Below are 18,586 nucleotides of genomic sequence, written 5' to 3'. Positions count from 1 at the left end.
AATGCCACAAATTCACAGATCCGGAGCTATTTTGAAGCACAGAACTAAAACAAAGAGAGGAGGAGGAAGACAAGGGTATGATAGGGGTTTGGAAAATATTTACTTCTATCGGTTTTCACTTCACATATTTCCTCATGTTAAAAAAAACAAACAACACAATACATGTGAGTTGGACACATGAAAAGGAAGAAAGCAACCTGGTTTCATAATGGAAATGGTTAGGGTTGGTTTTACAAGTTGACAGTGGAGTTTTGAGGTCTAAAACGTTTCCACCACCGTTTCCACATATGATCACAAGTTTTTCTAGAACGGGTCACTCATTTTTCATGTGTCTGGCTCGTTCTTCATGGGATCTGATACATCACACTCCAACACAGAGCAGATAAGTAATAAAAACACGGCTTAGGGAATCCAAATAATGCAAATTAAAATCCTGATTTCAATGGTGGTCTGAAGGTGGTCACTCGTCATGGAACTTGGGCAGCTCGTCGCCGGGTACAACCACATGCTCCACGCCGGTCTCAGTGATCACGGCCAGGTGAGCCACGCCCCCGCTGACGTTGTCTCTGCCCATGGCCAAAGCAAGAGCTGCGAGCACAGGAAGCAAGAGGGGTGAAGGAAAAGCAGAGGTACACAGTCGGTCGAGCGGAGCAAGCACCGACACGCGGTTTGTAACATTTACACAGCTCCCAACGACAACTACCGAGCCGCCAACAAGCCTCAAACCGAAGCTGTCTTTTCAGAAAACAGGTGCATGCAACACTGGAGGTCGTTGGACGGCAAATGTAAGAACATGAACATCCCCCCAAGTCCGTACTCCTTCCTCTGAATGTAAATCGAACCAATCATATTAGGTCAAATTTTCCTACTTTCGTCCATGTTGACGACCGAGTCGTCTCCGTGACGTCTGAACAAACTCCATATGCCGTTTGCTGGCCTGCATATGGAGTTGTTGAAATTTATGGAAAACCGAAAGATTTCTTTGTGAAAGTCCGTAAGAGTTTTCTCCTACACCCTTGTTCATGTTCCTACATTTTCGTGCAATCCCAACCAAATTTCCAAAAAAAAAAAAAAAAAAAAAAAATCTCGACATGAAAAAAGAACACGTACAAATGTATTTGTGTTTGTGTACATAGGTAAAAATAACATGACTGTACCATTTGTGGCAAACTGTAGGCATTCCTCTCGGCTCATGTTGGGTTTGTATTTGGCGTCAACGTAGCCATAGATGTAAGTGCTGCCCGAGCCAGCGATGGTAACGGGCTGACTGGTTAACATGCCACCGAGAGACACAACGTACACCTGCAGAGGCACGGAGGACATCAGTAGTGCAGCTTTATGCAGCAGGGCGTACAGTTCAGCTTCAGAGGAGTGAAACTTAGCTGCCTTCGTGACCACTGCCTACCTGTGGCCCTTTCCTCCTGTCCCAGCCGGCTGTGATGAAGCCGGCCTGCAACTCCTCCCTGTTTTCGTAACACAGCTCCTTCAGCACCGATGCTGCTGATATCACCAGTGGAGGGGTCTCCATCTGGACACTGGGGATCGGGGAGGATCAAGAAAGGTCAGCTGGAGTCACATTGTGAAGTTTGTGCTGTATTAAATAGAAGAGACTTTGGACCTGTCATGTTTTGCCTTTGTATCGTCTGATTATTTTGTATAGATGAAGGATCAATGTTACATGTATGTTAAGCTGTGCGAGACAGTTAGCTAACACACACAGGGTGTAGGTTAGTTTTGCGTACAAGTGTGTATGACAGTGGTGACCTAGGAGTCATGGAGGAATAAAAGTCAGTCTGGAAATAACTAGAATGGGATAAAGTGTGAAATGAAAAATATGTTGTACATGTTTTGTCTGTGTGCAGACATGTACATATGCCACGCGTGCATACCCGTGTAGTATGTGCAAATGTATTCACACGTGTGTGTGTGTGTGTGTGTGTGTGTGTGTGTGTGTGTGTGTGTGTGTGTGTGTGTGTGTGGCACCTGTGGAAGGACAGGTGGAATTTAGCTGCCTTGGTGACGGCCTGAGCGTCTGCGAGTGAGCCAGCCATGCAGCAGAAGATCCGGTCGTGAACCTGGATCACCTTGTTGATGGTCTTAGACGATACATATTCCCTGAGGAGACAGGGAGAGTGAGCAGAGTCGTACTTCAGAGAGGCCTCTCAGAGAGACTCACACAATCGGCAGCAGGGGGGGAGGTTGCTGAATCTCTGGTTATTAACCATTACCATTAGGCCAGTGGTTACAGATGTTATAATGCTTGTAAACCAAATGGTAAAATGTGTCTGCACAGGCTACTTTACTGGTTTAGCTTCTCCTGCCATCGGTGGGGGTCACAGTTCATCGTTTTCTCCTGCTGGCTGGTAAGTACAGGTAGGTGTCCAGCATTTCCCTCTCAGGTTACCACACACACACATACACACACACGCGAACCCATCATAATATGGGAATGAGGTCCCACACATGCTTCTAATTCAACGATGTAGTCATGCGCCATTCACCATTCATCCCCACAATACAAAACCCTCTAACTCAGGTTGAAACTGCTGCGTGTGCGGAATGAAATGAACGAAAACGCACGCCTGGGCGTTCAAGTTTTGAGGTTACTTGTTGCCAACAACGACTGCTGGTTTAGTCCGTGGGCGGAAGAGGGACTCAGATCCGTTACAAGAGGAAAAGCAGCATTGCTATGCAGTTTAAAAAATACATTACGAGGAACGGCCCTGCATTGAAAGGGTTACATGACTAAAATGTACTGTGAGTTCCCGACTGTAAAAGTAGTCAATGCAGAAGAATGGTCCCTGTGAGTGTTATGATATGATATAATCACCGGATTATTATTACTGGTGCATCAATGTGTAAGTAGCGGTTCACTGCTGTGCGTCAAGCTGGAGCTAATTCTAATTGCTTTACATACTGTTGGGTAGTTTAACCTACAACGCCTCATTGTATCATAAAATCACGACGTGCTAGGTGTGCGAAGTCGGCGGAGCTCCAGCATCAGGTGGCGTGAAATGGAAATGCTCACGCAGGGCACTGGCGTGCTCGAGTCGGGTACGCGGGCAAATCGTCGCGCGTCCCTGAGCTGAGCGTAACGCTCGACGGAAGAAGTTCCGAAGTTTACGCGTAGTGCCGTTTTTACTGGATAGGTGTGACGTACGGGTGGTCTCCGGAGCAGTCGCTGAGGCTTAGTCATGGATGGATGCTCATAACACGAGAAACACCGAGAGTCTGGCCGATTTTTAAAAAATGTGTCCAACTGCAGGCGGTTTTTTTTGTGGAAAATGTTTAGGGGTGCATGTTGATCTTTTGTGCTCGATTTGTAAACCTTTTTCTGCTCCAACACATCTGCATAACACGTCTTTTAAAGGTTCTGTGCTACACATCCTGCTACTTCTGTGCAGAGTTTTGTTTCTGTCTCACTTTTTTTTTTTTTAATAACGAAGGCCACCCTCGGCGTCTTGTCGCAGCATCCTCACCCTCCAATTGAAGCCCTGGAATCTGAACCAATCACGACCCCTCCGTCAAAGATGGCAGCCAGGATGGTGGTCTGAGGGAGGAGAGAGACGGAGAGTGTGACTGTTCGTGAGGTTTGACTCCCCGGGATTGCAGAAGCAGCCAAACATGACAGAAGAAAAATATAACTGTGGACCACCACAGCATCACAGGCCTACTTATGTCTCACGGCTTCGTGGTCGCTCACGCAGACTGAACGAGGCTATGAATTCTGGGACTTAGAGTTCTGTGAAGGGGTGGTTTTTGGGTTTGGGTTTTTTTTTTTGAAAAAATGAAAGCGTAGCCAGTCGTTTTTCTTTGTAGGAAAATGTAAAGAATAAACTCGCCGACAGATCTCATGTAAAGATTCACTCATCCTAAAACATGTGGTAATCTGGATTACATGTAACTTCACTGGGTTACTGCCCAGGTACGGCGTCACCTGTTCAGACGCGAAATCGTTTAGAGATCATTTTTAAGGCCAACGGGCTTTGGGCGCCGGCGCTGCCTGTGTGGTAAAAGAAACCAGTGAACCGGTCCGGATTTACTCACCCCTGTGCTGACTCCTCTGACTTGTGAGTCCATGCAGCGTTTCTCCATTTTCACTCCAAAACCGAAAGAGGGGAAGGAAAGGTGAGGCTCACAACAGCGACCTCAGGCGCACCGAGACGCGCAGGGGAGCCGCAGTCGCATCCACCATGGCGCTATCAAATGTCCTCGGAACTCCTGCAGCTGGCTTTAATTTCGTTAACGCGGCGAGGTATGAGCTTCTTTTCGTGACTTCTGAGCAGCAAACTGTAATGACCAAAAAAAAAAAAAACCTCTAACTGCCGGTTACACTGAGCTTTTAAAAGGGATCAAAAGTGAAAGTAACTTTTTCCTGCTTTGTTGTCAGTTGAATCCATTAAACAACGTAGTGACAACGTGATTGCTGTTATTATAACTGTAATATATATTCATTGCCCCCCCCCCCTCCTTTTGATCTCTCCCCCTGTCTCTAGAAATGCTGCGTTGGAGGGTCTTTTTGAAGGAGGACCGAGACCTAAACCCCTGAAAACCGGCACCACCATAGCAGGAGTGGTGTTCAAGGCAAGTGTAAAGATGTGTAAACCGCACTGACAGAAATAGAAGTGGACCAGAACAACATCGGCTCTCTATGTTTTTGGTTTATGAACCATAAATTGGATTCTTTGAATTGTTTTTACAAAGCATAGCAGATTGGTTTTGTACCTTCCAGGCAGCCACGGTTTTTCATCAGTTCCACAGTGACTATGTACAGTTAGTTTAAAATCTCTACTTACACCGGTGGCTGCCTGGAAGTTGTGAAATGTATATAACTACTCATTGTTCTGTTACTTTGGAAAATGGTCGTGTAAAATGTCCACAGCTGCGGTAAATGGGCTAAAACGTACGAACGCACTAGTGTGGACTTTTAGGTTATCATGTGTAATGGGAGCACTTATCCGTTCTGCATGCGCGTATGTGTCTTACATTTCCCAGCAACGCGACATGTCACTCGTTCATTTACATGTGGGAGCTGCCCAGTCCGTTCACAGTTACCCACCTCTGGTGGCTGGGCAGCTCCACTAGGACCAACTGAGATTTGAACGCCTTTCCCGACGGGCCCCTCATGGGGCTGTCAGCCGAACGCGAAAAAAACGGGCACGTTGATGACTTTTGACTTATGACGTCTGATGTGCTGGTGCAGGATGGGGTGGTTCTGGGAGCAGACACGAGAGCTACTTCCAGTGAAGTGGTGGCCGACAAGATGTGCGCCAAGATCCATTACATTGCTCCAAATATATAGTAAGTCTCACGAGTCTTAGAGTGAAACCAACGAGAGGAGAAAGTGCATTTTCCAGTTGTTTTACAGGGAAGTGTTGTCCCCTCCATTTGCCCCCCCCCCAAAAAAAAAACCTTCCCGCCACACACATATCTGTAATTTCTCTCTCTCTCTCCCTAGTTGTTGTGGAGCCGGTACAGCAGCAGACACAGAGAAGACCACGGAGCTTCTCTCCTCCAACCTCACCATCTTCTCGCTGAACAGCGGGAGGAAACCTCGCGTCGTCATGGCCGTCAACATACTACAGGATATGTTGTACAGGTTTGTGTTGCGTAGCTACATGTACCTGTGTCTGGGGGGGGGGGCCGGATGAGTTAAACATGAGCTGAGATTAAAGATGTCAAAGTAGCAGTCATATTCTGTGAAAACAGTGGCGTTCGTCAGGCTTCCCTCGTTTGATCTCTGTGGCCCTCAGGTATCGTGGTCAAATTGGCGCCAGTCTTATACTGGGAGGAGTAGATTGCACTGGGAACCACCTGTACACGATCGGCCCTTATGGGAGCGTAAATAAGGTGCCTTACCTTGCGATGGGTATGTGATATAAGACTGCTCTATGAGAATTTGCAGTACCGTTTCCGCGACACATCCAACCTGTGTTTGAGCTGGCTTCACTTTGTGTTCTTGCAGGTTCTGGGGATCTGGCTGCTCTTGGGATTTTAGAGGACGGTTTCAAACCCGATATGGAGGTATGCTACCTGGAAAGCTGATGTTACATACCGGGACAATTATTGTTAGTCGTCATCATTTAGACACAATCATAAAATTATGTCTTTTTCTTGTGGGCTTTGTTGATTGGATAATTGCAGTGCAGCAGGACTGTGGGCCAAAAAAAAATCGTATCGATTTTGCAAATAGTTCAGAAAATTTTAAAAACCATTTCACCTCCTCCTTATCGAATTGTGTCTGTTACCAGATAGAAAAACTGAAAGAGGGTGTAGGCATTGGGGAATTGCTGCAGTGGGGTTTTAAAACTGATGGATGTCTTCTCCTTCGTGCTCTGTATGTCTGTGTATGCCCCCTCTCTCCATCGTTTCCCTGACTTCTCTTAACCCCCCCCCCCAGCTGGAGACGGCCAAGGAGCTGGTGCGTGCTGCCGTCCACGCGGGCATCATGAGCGACCTCGGCTCAGGCAACAACATAGACATCTGTGTCATCACCAGACAAGGGGTGGCCTATATCAGACCCTACCAGGAGTCAGAGTACAAAGACGACAGGTACACGTATGGCTTCATTCAAGAGCTCGTCTCCGGGCACATTCTTAAAGGAGGAGATTTTAGCAAGTGATCGATATTTTGAAGGGATTGTTGGTGAGTTTTTATGTTGAACCACTTCTGCAAATCAGATTTCCTTCTCAGTGAGCAGTGAATGTCTCTGATACGTCCCTGGCGGCATGATTATGCATTATCTTTATATGTGCTAAATTGTGACTTGATCCTTTAGCTGTGTGATCTTGAACAACTTACTTCTTAGTACTTAGCACTACTAAAACAATGGCAGTGAATCACATTGTTCAACAATGACCATCGGCTGTCCCATCGATGCCATATTAGTGCGTACTGTTTTTAAAAGTGGATGATACCAAACAGAAACTTCAACCCGATACTTTTAAAGTTAAAGAAAGAGAAGTTTAAGTTTAGTGATTGACAAACTTCAATTATGCAAAGACACAAGTGAATGTATAGTACCTAGGTTTTCTGATTCAGTGTCAAAAAGTTAAACCATACATCTAATTAAAATCTGCCTGTCTGTCTATCTATCTGTCTCCTAGGAAAATGAAATACAAATATCGTCCAGGCACGACACCGGTTCTGACAGAGAAAGTAGTCCCCTTAAAGCTGGAGGTTGTACAGGAGACCATGCAGCAGATGGATACAGCCTGAGCCACGATGCACAATCACACCGCAGCGTTTAGCAGTGGACAGGAAAAGTCTATTTAATGTCATTGCACTATTATTCACCCTGTTTTAAATATAAGTAGTGAAAAGTCTCAGACATTTGATCATCATTGGCCACCCTGCGATGTGGAACAGTTCAGAAACTCTTTAATACTGCGGTGCTACACTAAGCAGGGAGGCTGCTACAAGGCCACAATGAGAAGATAGCAACATGTTTTTACAATATGGAATAATAACTAAAAGAAAACACTGAATAAAATTCTGTTGCCCAACATCTTTTCATGCTCTGTAATTATTTACTGACTCACTGTAGTATTTTCATTTAACAGACCCCATAAAAGAAAGAAAAGCTTTTAAGTTACTGTGCTGCATGTTACAGCACAGTTTTTCTCAGCCGCTTTGGTAAGTTTCGCGAGTCATCCTTAACACTTGCTAAACGGACTGGGCGGGATTCACACTTCCATTTCGAAATCGTAAGACATATGCTCGCCATTCGAAGGCTGGTGATATGCACATCTGAGCTATTCTAGAGAACTGGTTGATCATCGGTTGATCTAAAGCCTCACACGCTCCCCCGCCGTTATCGGGAGTCAAGATTCACCTGAGAGCAATTCATCAATTCGGGACTCATTTACAACAACAAAAAAAGACAAATAGAGATGTAGAGAAAATATGCTCGACGATGTAATGACTTGCGATGCAATGAACCACTGTTTTGGGGGGTAAGACTATTCAACAGAGAACCAGTATAATACCATAAGCAACTGATTATGTAGAAAACAGCAGACAGTTGTACATAATGATTTGCATGAATTTGCCAAAGCATCTGCAATTTGTCCCAAAAAAAAAAAAAAAAATTAGAAATTGCTCTTATGATGGGCACGAGCGACTAAAGGATGTGGAGGTTGAACAAGCAGTTAAAATTTAAAATTTCAATTCTGATCTGGGAAAATGTAGCAAAGCGACTGAGAAAACCCGTAATTCATGTCGTTCTACATCGTTAACGGGTCATTCACCCAACTGCATTAGATTATTGCTGAGAGTAGGAAAACATGCAAACATGCAGGAATAAATGCGGCCGACTTCTGCGCTGGTCCTGCCGAGACCTGGCTGCTGCATTTCTGCTCGGAGACCGATGATGAGGAAAATACAGTGCTTTCCTATTGGTTTATACCGTTTAGAGCCTTTTTTTTTTTTTTTTTTTAAACTGAACATCTCCAAGATCTTTTATTTTGAGCGAGTAACTTAAAAAAAAAAAAGTATTTATTTATTTTTGAAAACAACCAGGATTGGCCCTGTTTGTTTTTTAACGTTTGCACATAGGTTTTGTCTTAGGTGACCCGTTCTGCATGTTATTTTAAGGGAGAAAGTCTAGGTCGAGCTTACTATTTAAAACCCTTTCACTTTCGAATTCTGTGCCACGGACAAGGAAATTACCCTGCGCGCTTTGTCAAACGCCTGCGTCAGTTTGGAAAACTTAACACGCACACAGTAGAATAGAAGTAGAATATAGTTTATCCACTTTAGTACACAATGGCTCTTTTCGACGTAAGCGGCTTTAAGCCTTACTCTGAACTCCGGGGGCAGATTCTTCCAGCAGGACAGACGCATCTGGTCGACCGAACCAACCACTACAATTTTGGGACCAAAACTCAAGAATTTGCCGTACCTCTGGGTCTAGACGTGAGTGCCGTGCGTTTTGTCAAGAGGTCAAAATAACCGAATCCTACCGGGTAAACCCGGCCAAAGCATGACGCGTCAGACGCGCTGGGGTTCAAGTTATTTTACGCGTCTCTGGTTCTCAGTGTGTGGTGCGTGTCTGCTTCGTATGAAACTTCATGCATTTATGTCAGCTATCACGACTTGATGTCAAAGAATAATGGGTTATGATAGATATCCCATTACACTCACACACACACACACACAGTGCAATTACACGTCGTGCGTCTCACCGAATAGGCTTCTTTGGTTTCATTACAGCCCTCAGGGTTCCTCAAGTCCTGCAACCGTGATGGAGGTGTGCGTATTGACCTGAACCACGGTACGACCACCCTGGCCTTCAAGTTCAGACACGGAGTCATCGTGGCCGTGGACTCCAGAGCCTCAGCTGGACGTTACTTGGGTAAATACACAGATCTGGAAAAGTATGGGAAAATGCTCTCTTCCAGACCTGGGAGAGGTTGGAAAAAGGTGGAACTTAACAAAAAGCTGGGCAAAGTGTGAAGAAAAACAGAGAGTTACAGAGTGACGTGGCCCGGTCGTGCTCATGTTGCTCCGACACCGTCCACACACTTTGCACCACATCCAAAATACCTTCTCATCAATTCAAGAAATAAAGGTCTTAAAGAAACGTTTAGAAATGTAAAAGTCAAATGGTTATAAAATGTAATTGAGGCAACAGGTGCAACCCAGGTAGTGCCTCGTAGTGTTGACATGCTTCAACCTGTAATGTTGGTCACTGAATGTCTCCCTTTTCCTAATGTGCCACGGCTCTGCAGCTTCCAACGCTGTCAACAAGGTCATAGAGATCAACCCCTACCTGCTGGGCACCATGTCGGGCAGCGCTGCAGACTGCCAGTACTGGGAGAGACTCCTGGCTAAGGAATGCAGGTCCGTCACGCAGTGTTCAGGAATATTGGCTCCATTGTCTGTCAGTCCTTTTGTTTGATCTGTCTGTCTGTCTATCCCAAATAATGTCAGGCACATGGGAGGGCTACCACAAGAGGTTATGCCTTTCACAGCAGGGTTGTAACAAAGTGGAGTAATGATCCTGCAATTCTGCATATTCTTCAAACCCATTCTGGGAAGACCACGTCTGCCGTGGGGGCTGGGTCCTAGGTTTATTTGGCTTGGACGTCGATTTTTCACACTTGTGGGCAAAAGGTTTCCTACTTGGGCTTGGTGGTGCATTGCATAGCGGCTCTACCGTGCTGAAACATGTTAACTGGTTCCCGTTTTGATGGTCCTTGACTCCAATGAAGGGGAAGGGTTGGGTGACAAAGTTGGGTGCCAAGACGAGTAATATCTGCTCAATCACTAGGAGGGCAACCAGAGAGAGCTCTCTGATTTAGTTTTGACATTTTTGCGTGAAGCAAAGAGCTTAAGTGGTTACGACTGTGTCTAAACATCGAGCGAGTCCTGGTCTCTAGGTCCTGGGTTCGGGCCCCACACGGGCCAACTGGGGCCTTCCTGTTTTGAGTTTATACGTAGACTTGCATGTTACAGTAGGTATTACACATCTTATCAAAACAGAAATTAAAAAAATTAAAAACAGAATTGCCTAACTATGATAACATTAATGCAGAATTACAGAGCCTTGACATTTTATCATAAATATTCTTTAGTGAAAACATGCATAAAATAGTTTAACCCAATAAAATAAAAACAAAATAAATGTATCAAACGTTTGTGTCGCTATAAACCCAGGAGGAGTGTCCTGAGACTGTAAGTTCAGGCCAGCCTGGACTGCCTACATGGCTGATTGATTTGTCAGTTGATTTACCTACGAAGTGACTGGTACCTTCTGTTAAACATTATTTCATCCAGGCTCTACAGGCTGAGGAACGGCCACAGGATCTCTGTGGCTGCTGCCTCCAAGCTGCTGTCTAACATGATGCTGGGTTACAGAGGCATGGGCCTCTCTATGGGAAGCATGATCTGCGGATGGGACAAAGAGGTAAGCTGTTAGCGTGTGTGTTGTGCTTGCGCCTGTATTGTGTGTGTGAGTCTTACAGCCCGCGCTGACGTTCATCACTTGGAGTGAAGCGGAGCCTCATATCGTAACCCACTTACTGGTAAAGAAGTGTCCTTGCGGCCTCAGTAGATCTCAAAGTTGTGGTTTGCAGTTGGAATCGACAAATAGCACTTAAAACAAGGAAGAGGTTACAGACTGTAAAACATGTGTGCAGGGTTTATAGCATAGTACATCTAGAACATACATACATTAAACCCCAACAATATTTAAATATAGACTAGATAACCATGTGACCCATAAAAGGTGCCATGCGGTTCTGAAACCACCAGCTGGCGTATATCTCAAAATTCATGCCTAAGTTTAATTTCATTACGGACTCAATTATACAGTCCTGAAAAGATTAGTTACTTTACATTACTTGAAATGTGGTTATTGCCACACCTGTATTTGAAGGTACTGTTGGAGGTGCTGTTGTATTCCCAGAATCTAGTCGGCTGGTAAAATAGTGTAAGCAGCTTGTGTTCGGGGACTCATCAGACACCGAGGCCTCTCTTTAAAACGATAACTTTAGACCATGCAATGACTGTGTGTTGTCCAGGGCCCTGGTCTGTACTACGTGAATGACAATGGGACGCGCCTGTCTGGCCGTATGTTCTCTACCGGCTGTGGAAGCAGCTACGCCTACGGTGTGGTGGACAGCGGTTACAGGGAAGACATGACGGTAGAAGAGGCGTATGAACTGGGCCGTCGCGGCATCGCTCACGCTACGCACAGGGACGCCTACTCCGGTGGAGTGGTCAACAGTGAGTATACTCTGAGAATTTTTTTAGTTTTAGCATTGTTGTGTTTTTTCTTTGAGGCTTCTAGCGGCGTGGATCAAGGGGTGTCAACGTTGGTCCATCAAAGTGTCACTTTGGTCCAAACTGATATTTCATCACCGAACAGTACTGAATGATTTGAAGACCAGGGACCTCTGTTGCATGTCATGCCCCGTCTCTCTCTCCCCTCATTTCCTCTCATCTCTCTCAGCTGTCAAAAAACATGCATTAAAGGGGCACAAAATGTTTTCTTAAAAAAAAAAAAGATGTAAGACTGACTGTTGTGTAGTCCTGAAATGTATAAAGCCGTGGTCTGCGTTTTGAAAAGGTAAAATTGTCATTGTCATTGTTCGTCATGAGTTTTCATCTCTGCGTTTTTTTGTGCGTGTGTGTGTGTTTGTCTAGTGTACCACATGCAAGAGGACGGCTGGATAAAGGTGTGTAAGGAAGACGTATCAGAGTTGATCCATCGCTACAGGAAGGGAATGCTCTGAGTTGGACCCCAAAGCCCGCTTCGACCTGAAACACTCTGAAAGCGGTCGGGTCAAAGGTTTCTTTTTGGATTAAGAGATAAAATCTCTTTTTGGAAATTAATGTCTTCACATTGTTTTCCAGCAGAGTGTGAAAGTAAGTGTGCGTCCGTTTCTGATTTTGGGTGAATGAAACGTCGGTCAAAGCATAAATAGTTGAACAGAACAATTTCTAACCCTACATATGAATGTAAACTTCAGGGGGTCAAACGGTCATTAAAATGTCAAGATATTTGTGTGGTTATTGTTCTTTATATTATGCAGTGGGCGTACTGTACATGTTGATACTATAGCCCTCCAAGCTGGCTTCAGTGTAGTATTTTATGATTTGTTCTAACCACACATCCTGTTAAAATGATCTTACCGATACAACACACACCTCCAAATAAAGACTGCTGTTTGACTCGCTGCTCTGTCCTGTCATGATTGACCTGAACCGATAAATGATGTTGCTTTATTATATACGTCACTGAAAATGAGGACATTTTTTTTGCTTTGTTCCAGTGTTTTTTTGGAACGAAGCAAGGCATTTTCAGCCACTAGTAAAAATATGTTGGCATGTGGATGATGTGGACAATATCAATAATATTTTAGTTCTTTATGTCTTTGTCCTCGTCTACTGTCAAAGACATATTTATTCAATCCCATAATGTCATCACGTTTTCACATATCACAGATCACCTGCATTACCTGAACCTTACAGATTTTTAAAATTTATTTACTTATTTTTTTTTTTTTGCTGCACGTCCGGTGAAACGCGACCACAAACAGTAGTATTTTAGTAAAATATCCATATTAATACTGAAGAATCTGGGTTGTATCACTTAATGTTAATCGTACTTTTGTATTTGTACATGCAATTTTTTTTTTCTATACTTTATAGCATAAAATATAATACAGGTTAGTAATGCAACACAAAACAAAAGGATTAGCTGTGATGTCATGTGTTTCCATGCAGAACTCAGCCCCATAGGTTTGTCCCCGCAGAGGAAATAGTCCTCCCCGTGACAGAGGGAGGTCAGTCAGCTCTATATTTACAGGTTTTGTTGCTGCTCACAGAATGCTAGCTGCTACCGATGTGACTTTAAAAGACAGATTCAAAACCAAAGGATAGTCGTTTGGTCACAACATAAAAAATACACACATACGTTTTATCAGCCATATTATCAACTGTATGATATACCTGTATAGTAGGTGAGTGTACCTCGGTTGGGGTATTTCATACTGTAGGTTTAAGCTACAGCACATCACATCCCGGTAGAAAAAATAGAATTGATTTGGAGGAGCCTCATAACTGGGGGATTATTTGACAGTTCTAATGCCACTAGTTGCTAGGCAGATTTCAGTGCAACAGGTTTTTTTTTTTTTTTCCAGGGGAAAACCAAAGCACCACACTGAGCCAGGGTGTGTGCTGTGAGCGAGCGATGAGTGGATATGCTCATGTGTTGTACACGTTGATGAAGTCAGAGAAAATATACACACACACACACACACACACACTGAGAAATGGTTAAAAAAAAAACAAAAAAACACCAATCAGTGGTTTAACACATTAGTATTCCCCTGATAATAAACCAACAGTATAAGCCTTCTGTGATAAACAGATCAAAAAAGCTCGGAGGATCTATGATATCGTGTTAAGACCTTTCTTATTAGAGACAGCAGCAAACCGGACATGAAAAAATGCAAAAATGATCTCACAAAAAAAAAAAGATCTCAAAGGAAGTCATCACTTTTAATTTCCTGGTCATGTGTAAAGTCAAATTTCTTCCTAAGTTACCTGTACAGAACCGCAGTTTTACACTACCAAAAAAAACGCTGTTCTTCCTGCTCCTTGGTTCAACATCTACAGGTCAGAGGCCCGTTCATCTAGTCTCTGACACAATAGTTAATACTCAGGTAATATTCATAAAGGTGTGGCTACAGTCACGGTTGTGTAAGCATGTACAATATGAGGACTCACGAAGAGACACAGAAATCATAGAAATTTGGAATACTGGGGACTTTATTGAAAAGCCAAACAGAAGTACAAAAGGAAGGAGAGAGCTGTGCGACTTGATTTAACATTCGTTTAGGTAACACAACACAAGACTGAATTTTGAGCATTCCTGTTCAATTTTCTACATGCCTTGTCCCTAAAAACTAGCAGGAAATATTTTCAAGAACATTTTTATCAGTGTGCCGAGAAGCTTAAAACATCCTGCAACCCCTAGGAATCTCAGATAAAATTAAAATCTTTAAAAGACAAAAGTGTGGATATTATGAAACTAAAAACAATATACTCTTGATTAATTAAGAAAAACCTCAAAATGCCTGAATTATTTCCGGCCTGATCAGAATCAAAACAACGTCTTTAACTTTGATTAGTTTTAAGGAAATATACAGGCAGAGTATTTACACAAAATAAATTTTGTACTGATGCTTATGTTTGGTGTGCGTTTGTGTTGAGGGCGTGGGCAACACTGATACAACCGATCATTGCACATTGTAATTATATGTTACTTCACATATTTCATGAAGTAGTATTCTTGCTGGAAATTAAATTAAGGGACCATTTAGAGATGGAGTATTAACCACATGGAAAAGAAAACTTAAGAGTCTCCAATTTACGTAGCATGTTTTTGGATGTTGCTGACTGATTTATAAACAGTGTCAAAAACTCTACTGCTTGGCCAACATGTGCTATCTCAAAGTTTACATCATCCTATCGCCAGACCCCAGGAGTACATATATGAAAAGGTGAATGCATGTACAGCATGTGGATGTGTGTGTGTCTAGATATTTAGATTCGTATTATCATTATGGATTTGAAGGAAGACCCCAACACCAGAAAAATGAAACTGTAACTATGCTGGATTTGTTTTAAATGGACACGCAAATCCTTAAATTAACTGTGTATGCATGAACGGTGCTGCGATGCTTTCACTATTTTGAATATCATGTTTTACTTCTCCCCAGGTACGGAAAAAATAATCATCATTAACCTCATTTGATTTACCATTATTTAAGCAAACATTTTTTCTGAGGAAATTCCACTTTTTTAAATTTTAAACTAAACGATCGAATTTATTTACTGACACCATTTTAAAAAAAATATTATTTCAATTCAATTTTCAACTTGTGTTCGCTGTATTCCAATCAATAAGCATCTACTACTCCATTCCCAACCCTGTCTCTATCAAGTTATGATTTGCATGATGAATAACCAATGAATTCCCAGTCTACGGAGGAGAACGTGGCGGCACCGCTCCTCGTTCCAGTGCAAAATCTACCCACAAACCTAAAGAGACAAAAAGACAAAAATCACATGGAATTACCATCAATGTTTGGAGAATTCCACAAAACCACATATTTATACATTTGCAGCATCATCTAGACCAAAAATATTCCATGATTCAGTCATTGAAGGGTTAACATTTTGTAAACCAAGTATTGACCTGTGCTCTTAAAGTAAAATCTTTTGTTTTAATTTGGATTCATCAACATGGTAATTAATTGGTGTCACTGTTTTTCTAAAGCTTAACCTTTGAGTTGTTAGTACAACTCTTTATCTGTCCTATTGATGTGAAAGTTTCTGAAAGCTTCTGTGCCTTTCTCTTAAAAATCTCAATTAACTTAATAGAAAATATCTTCACCTGTGTGGAAAACCAATTTAAAGCCAAAGGTTTTCTTTACAGCTACAATGTGTCACAGATGTTAACAATGGATAAACAATAACACGAAGTTCTTTTGCACATAGTTGAGGGCAGATTTGTTTAACATATGAAGCCACTCACTGTGTTCAGGGTGGTGTGTTTTTGTCATTCAGGAACTCGGATTCAGTTGCTCCAAGACCTCCGGGTTGCTCACAGCTGTAAGGTGAGAAACACATTGTTAAGCAAACGGCTAACGCTGCAGGAAACAGTCCTGAAAACGTTCTTCAGCACAAAAATACAAAATGCAAAAGCCTTTTCAATCAACAGAGCGCATGTGAGATCACAGAAAACAGAATAGAAACAAGTTTTACTTACGAGATGGAGGCCGTTTGGCTGAAACAAAAAGAAAATCATTTCAGTTGTTACGCTTGAAAATTCTACTCACTCAGACTGATACATAAATCCCTTCTAGCTTTTGTTTTGACCTTAGATTATTTCTTTTGCTATTACCACTCCCTTACATCATCATGCTGTAGTCATATTATCATGAAACTGTGGCTCTGAACCCTACGGCTCTTACTGCTGGTTGAAACTGATTTCAGTGCTGGGAACCGACGTTTCTTTGACTTTTGCGATCCGGATAAAGCATCAACTCAAAGCGTAAAATCAGAATATTGAGAGAAAAACCAGACAGTGTTTTTTCTGTTTTGGTCTCTCACCATTCTTGTTTTTGTAGATGAGGAATCCAGCGGCAGCGATGATGACGAGAGCAAGAACGACCGCCGCGGCAACGATGATGACGGTCATGTCGGTGGGCTTCTCTGTTGAGCAAAAAACAACCAACCAATCACAACCTGTACAGATGACGCAGGTCAGAAGAGAAGAACACCCATTTACCAGACTACAATCCTGCACGACGGCAATTCAGCCTGTATACAGACGCTATATGTTTGTTTGTCCTGCTGCTGTTGTTAATTATAATTTTCATCCCTACTGGTCTTTACATAATTACTGTATCTGTGCTTGTTTATCCTTGTCTGGCTTCCTTGTCTTTGTTAAGTTTTATGTCCATGTTGGTTTCTGTACTTCACGTGTCTTCTCGTCCCCGTGCGTAAGAACAACGACACCTTCTGACAATCACTGTCAAATTCCTTTTGACCTTCATCACTTCTGATTCAAGTCTTACCTCCGTTGCTCCTGATCACTGGTCTCTCCAGTTTGGTGACGATGTCCTCCTTCACACCAGAGAGCTGAAACACACATTCGTACTTCCCCCAGTCCTCAGGCGCGACTGACGAAAGTTTCAGGTCAACGCTCCTCTGGAAGGTCCCATCGTGGTTGGGGAGGGTCTCTCCTTGGTCCACGTCCTCATGAAGCTCCTCTCCACCTTTCCTCCAGAACATCACGGCCCTGTCAGGGTAGAAACCTGTAGCGTGGCAGCTGACTGGAGAGGAGGGAGTCTTCTGGAGGAGAGACACGGAGGGAAGCTCTGGGGAGGGAGAGAGAGACAGCTCATAGTTTCTTTATTATAATTTACTGCATACTAACATCACCATTCCTGTTCGATGGAATGTATTCTGAATGCCTCAGTGACACATTTTAATATATATGCCACGTGCAACTAGGAGAAGGGGGACAAAGGGGACAGAGACAGATGAAGAAATGTGAGGAGGGAGTGAGAGACAGTTTAGAAAGGGAAGAGGTGAAGAGACAGTGGTGGAAAGACAGAGTGAGAGAGACAGAAATGGGCAGAAAGGGAGACAAAAATGGAGAAAAAGCGGTGGTAAACATGTAAGAGAGAGTGACTGAGAGAAAATGAGAGAAAGAGAAATGTGTTCAAACTGAGACACAGTACGTCTCTGTATGTCGGATCATATTTATTGTAATGTTACTGTTGGTTAGAAACAGAAGAGACACGGGAAGATTGTTGTTCATGAAACTGCGTCAGGTCATGTGACTCTACCTGTTCTCAGCAGGGAGCTCCTCCCATAGTCCACATACTTCTTCACCCAGTCAGGACAAATCTGGGTGAGGTATTGCTTCTGCTGTGTGATCAGAGCTTTGTTATCGTCCCACGTCTGTTTGGTGATGAAAGACTCTGGTTTTGGAGCCGTCCATGTCTCTGTCTGCAGGTCGAAGGCTATGAAATCTTCTCCATCATAACCATACTGATTGTAACCATTTACCTTTCCAGTCTCATCGTCCCATTCACAACCGTACATTGTCTGGACAATGTGGACACCTGAGAGAGAGACAGAGACAAAGCGAGGCCTCAGCACAGTCACTAATGAGCAGTTGACATCACATCTTTACCACAGACACACACCGTCTCCACAGAGACCAACACACAGTTTACCTACACGGTTGAAGGTGTTGTGGCTTCATGCGAACTGCAGGAGCAGACACACACACTGAGGTGGAGTCCTGACCAGCAGATACAGATTAAACCTGATCCCGGACTGAACATCACATCCACTAAACTCTGCAGCCAGTGGATCAGTCCGACACTATCCTCTCCCTGTGAGGAACTACAGACCAGACTGTCCTCAGGTTTTTCTAGAAGTTACTACATCTTTAGTGATGAAGCGAATTATTATTTTCATTATTGATTAATCTATCGATTATTTTTCAATGAATCAATTTACCCTTTATTCAGATGAAATCTTTAACTTGCTT

The 18,586-nt window shown here is 43.3% G+C and overlaps 4 protein-coding genes across 6 annotated transcripts in view; 2 read left to right on the top strand and 2 right to left on the bottom strand.

Annotated features, from left to right (window-relative positions):
* Nucleotides 1-81: 81 nt before the first annotated feature.
* On the bottom strand, nt 82-4,159 carry psmb12 (proteasome 20S subunit beta 12). The gene is made up of 6 exons (XM_040121634.1): nt 4,048-4,159; nt 3,480-3,550; nt 1,984-2,115; nt 1,406-1,535; nt 1,158-1,302; nt 82-588 (listed from the first exon to the last, which is right to left on the bottom strand). Exons 1-6 carry the CDS (start codon nt 4,093-4,095, stop codon nt 461-463), a joined length of 654 nt encoding a protein of 217 aa, XP_039977568.1. The 5' UTR covers nt 4,096-4,159; the 3' UTR covers nt 82-460.
* On the top strand, nt 4,145-7,490 carry psmb13a (proteasome 20S subunit beta 13a). The gene is made up of 8 exons (XM_040121631.1): nt 4,145-4,255; nt 4,497-4,584; nt 5,204-5,301; nt 5,459-5,599; nt 5,754-5,869; nt 5,966-6,024; nt 6,401-6,552; nt 7,107-7,490. Exons 1-8 carry the CDS (start codon nt 4,194-4,196, stop codon nt 7,216-7,218), a joined length of 828 nt encoding a protein of 275 aa, XP_039977565.1. The 5' UTR covers nt 4,145-4,193; the 3' UTR covers nt 7,219-7,490.
* Nucleotides 7,491-8,477: 987 nt separating this feature from the next.
* psmb8a (proteasome 20S subunit beta 8A) lies at nt 8,478-12,672 on the top strand. The gene is made up of 6 exons (XM_040121633.1): nt 8,478-8,916; nt 9,214-9,355; nt 9,732-9,843; nt 10,780-10,909; nt 11,526-11,730; nt 12,151-12,672. Exons 1-6 carry the CDS (start codon nt 8,767-8,769, stop codon nt 12,237-12,239), a joined length of 828 nt encoding a protein of 275 aa, XP_039977567.1. The 5' UTR covers nt 8,478-8,766; the 3' UTR covers nt 12,240-12,672.
* Nucleotides 12,673-14,253: 1,581 nt separating this feature from the next.
* Nucleotides 14,254-18,586, bottom strand: part of LOC120786279 (class I histocompatibility antigen, F10 alpha chain) — a 13,678-nt gene continuing 9,345 nt past the window's right edge. The window contains exons 3-8 of one of the 3 annotated variants that reach the window (XM_040121628.1): nt 17,874-18,164; nt 17,097-17,399; nt 16,630-16,731; nt 16,286-16,303; nt 16,052-16,126; nt 14,254-15,555 (exon numbers count right to left, since the gene is read on the bottom strand). In XM_040121628.1, coding sequence (XP_039977562.1) covers nt 16,080-16,126; nt 16,286-16,303; nt 16,630-16,731; nt 17,097-17,399; nt 17,874-18,164 — 761 coding nt within the window. In that variant the 3' untranslated portion in view covers nt 14,254-15,555; nt 16,052-16,079. The remainder of the gene's footprint in view (nt 15,556-16,051; nt 16,127-16,285; nt 16,304-16,629; nt 16,732-17,096; nt 17,400-17,873; nt 18,165-18,586) is intronic. The other 2 variants (XM_040121629.1, XM_040121630.1) reach the window with 2 other exon arrangements.

Source organism: Xiphias gladius, chromosome 24 (genome assembly GCF_016859285.1).
Source record: "Xiphias gladius isolate SHS-SW01 ecotype Sanya breed wild chromosome 24, ASM1685928v1, whole genome shotgun sequence".
NCBI lineage: Eukaryota > Metazoa > Chordata > Actinopteri > Istiophoriformes > Xiphiidae > Xiphias > Xiphias gladius.
Note: the sequence above shows the minus strand (reverse complement) of the source record. Positions and strands in the feature narration are given on the sequence as shown.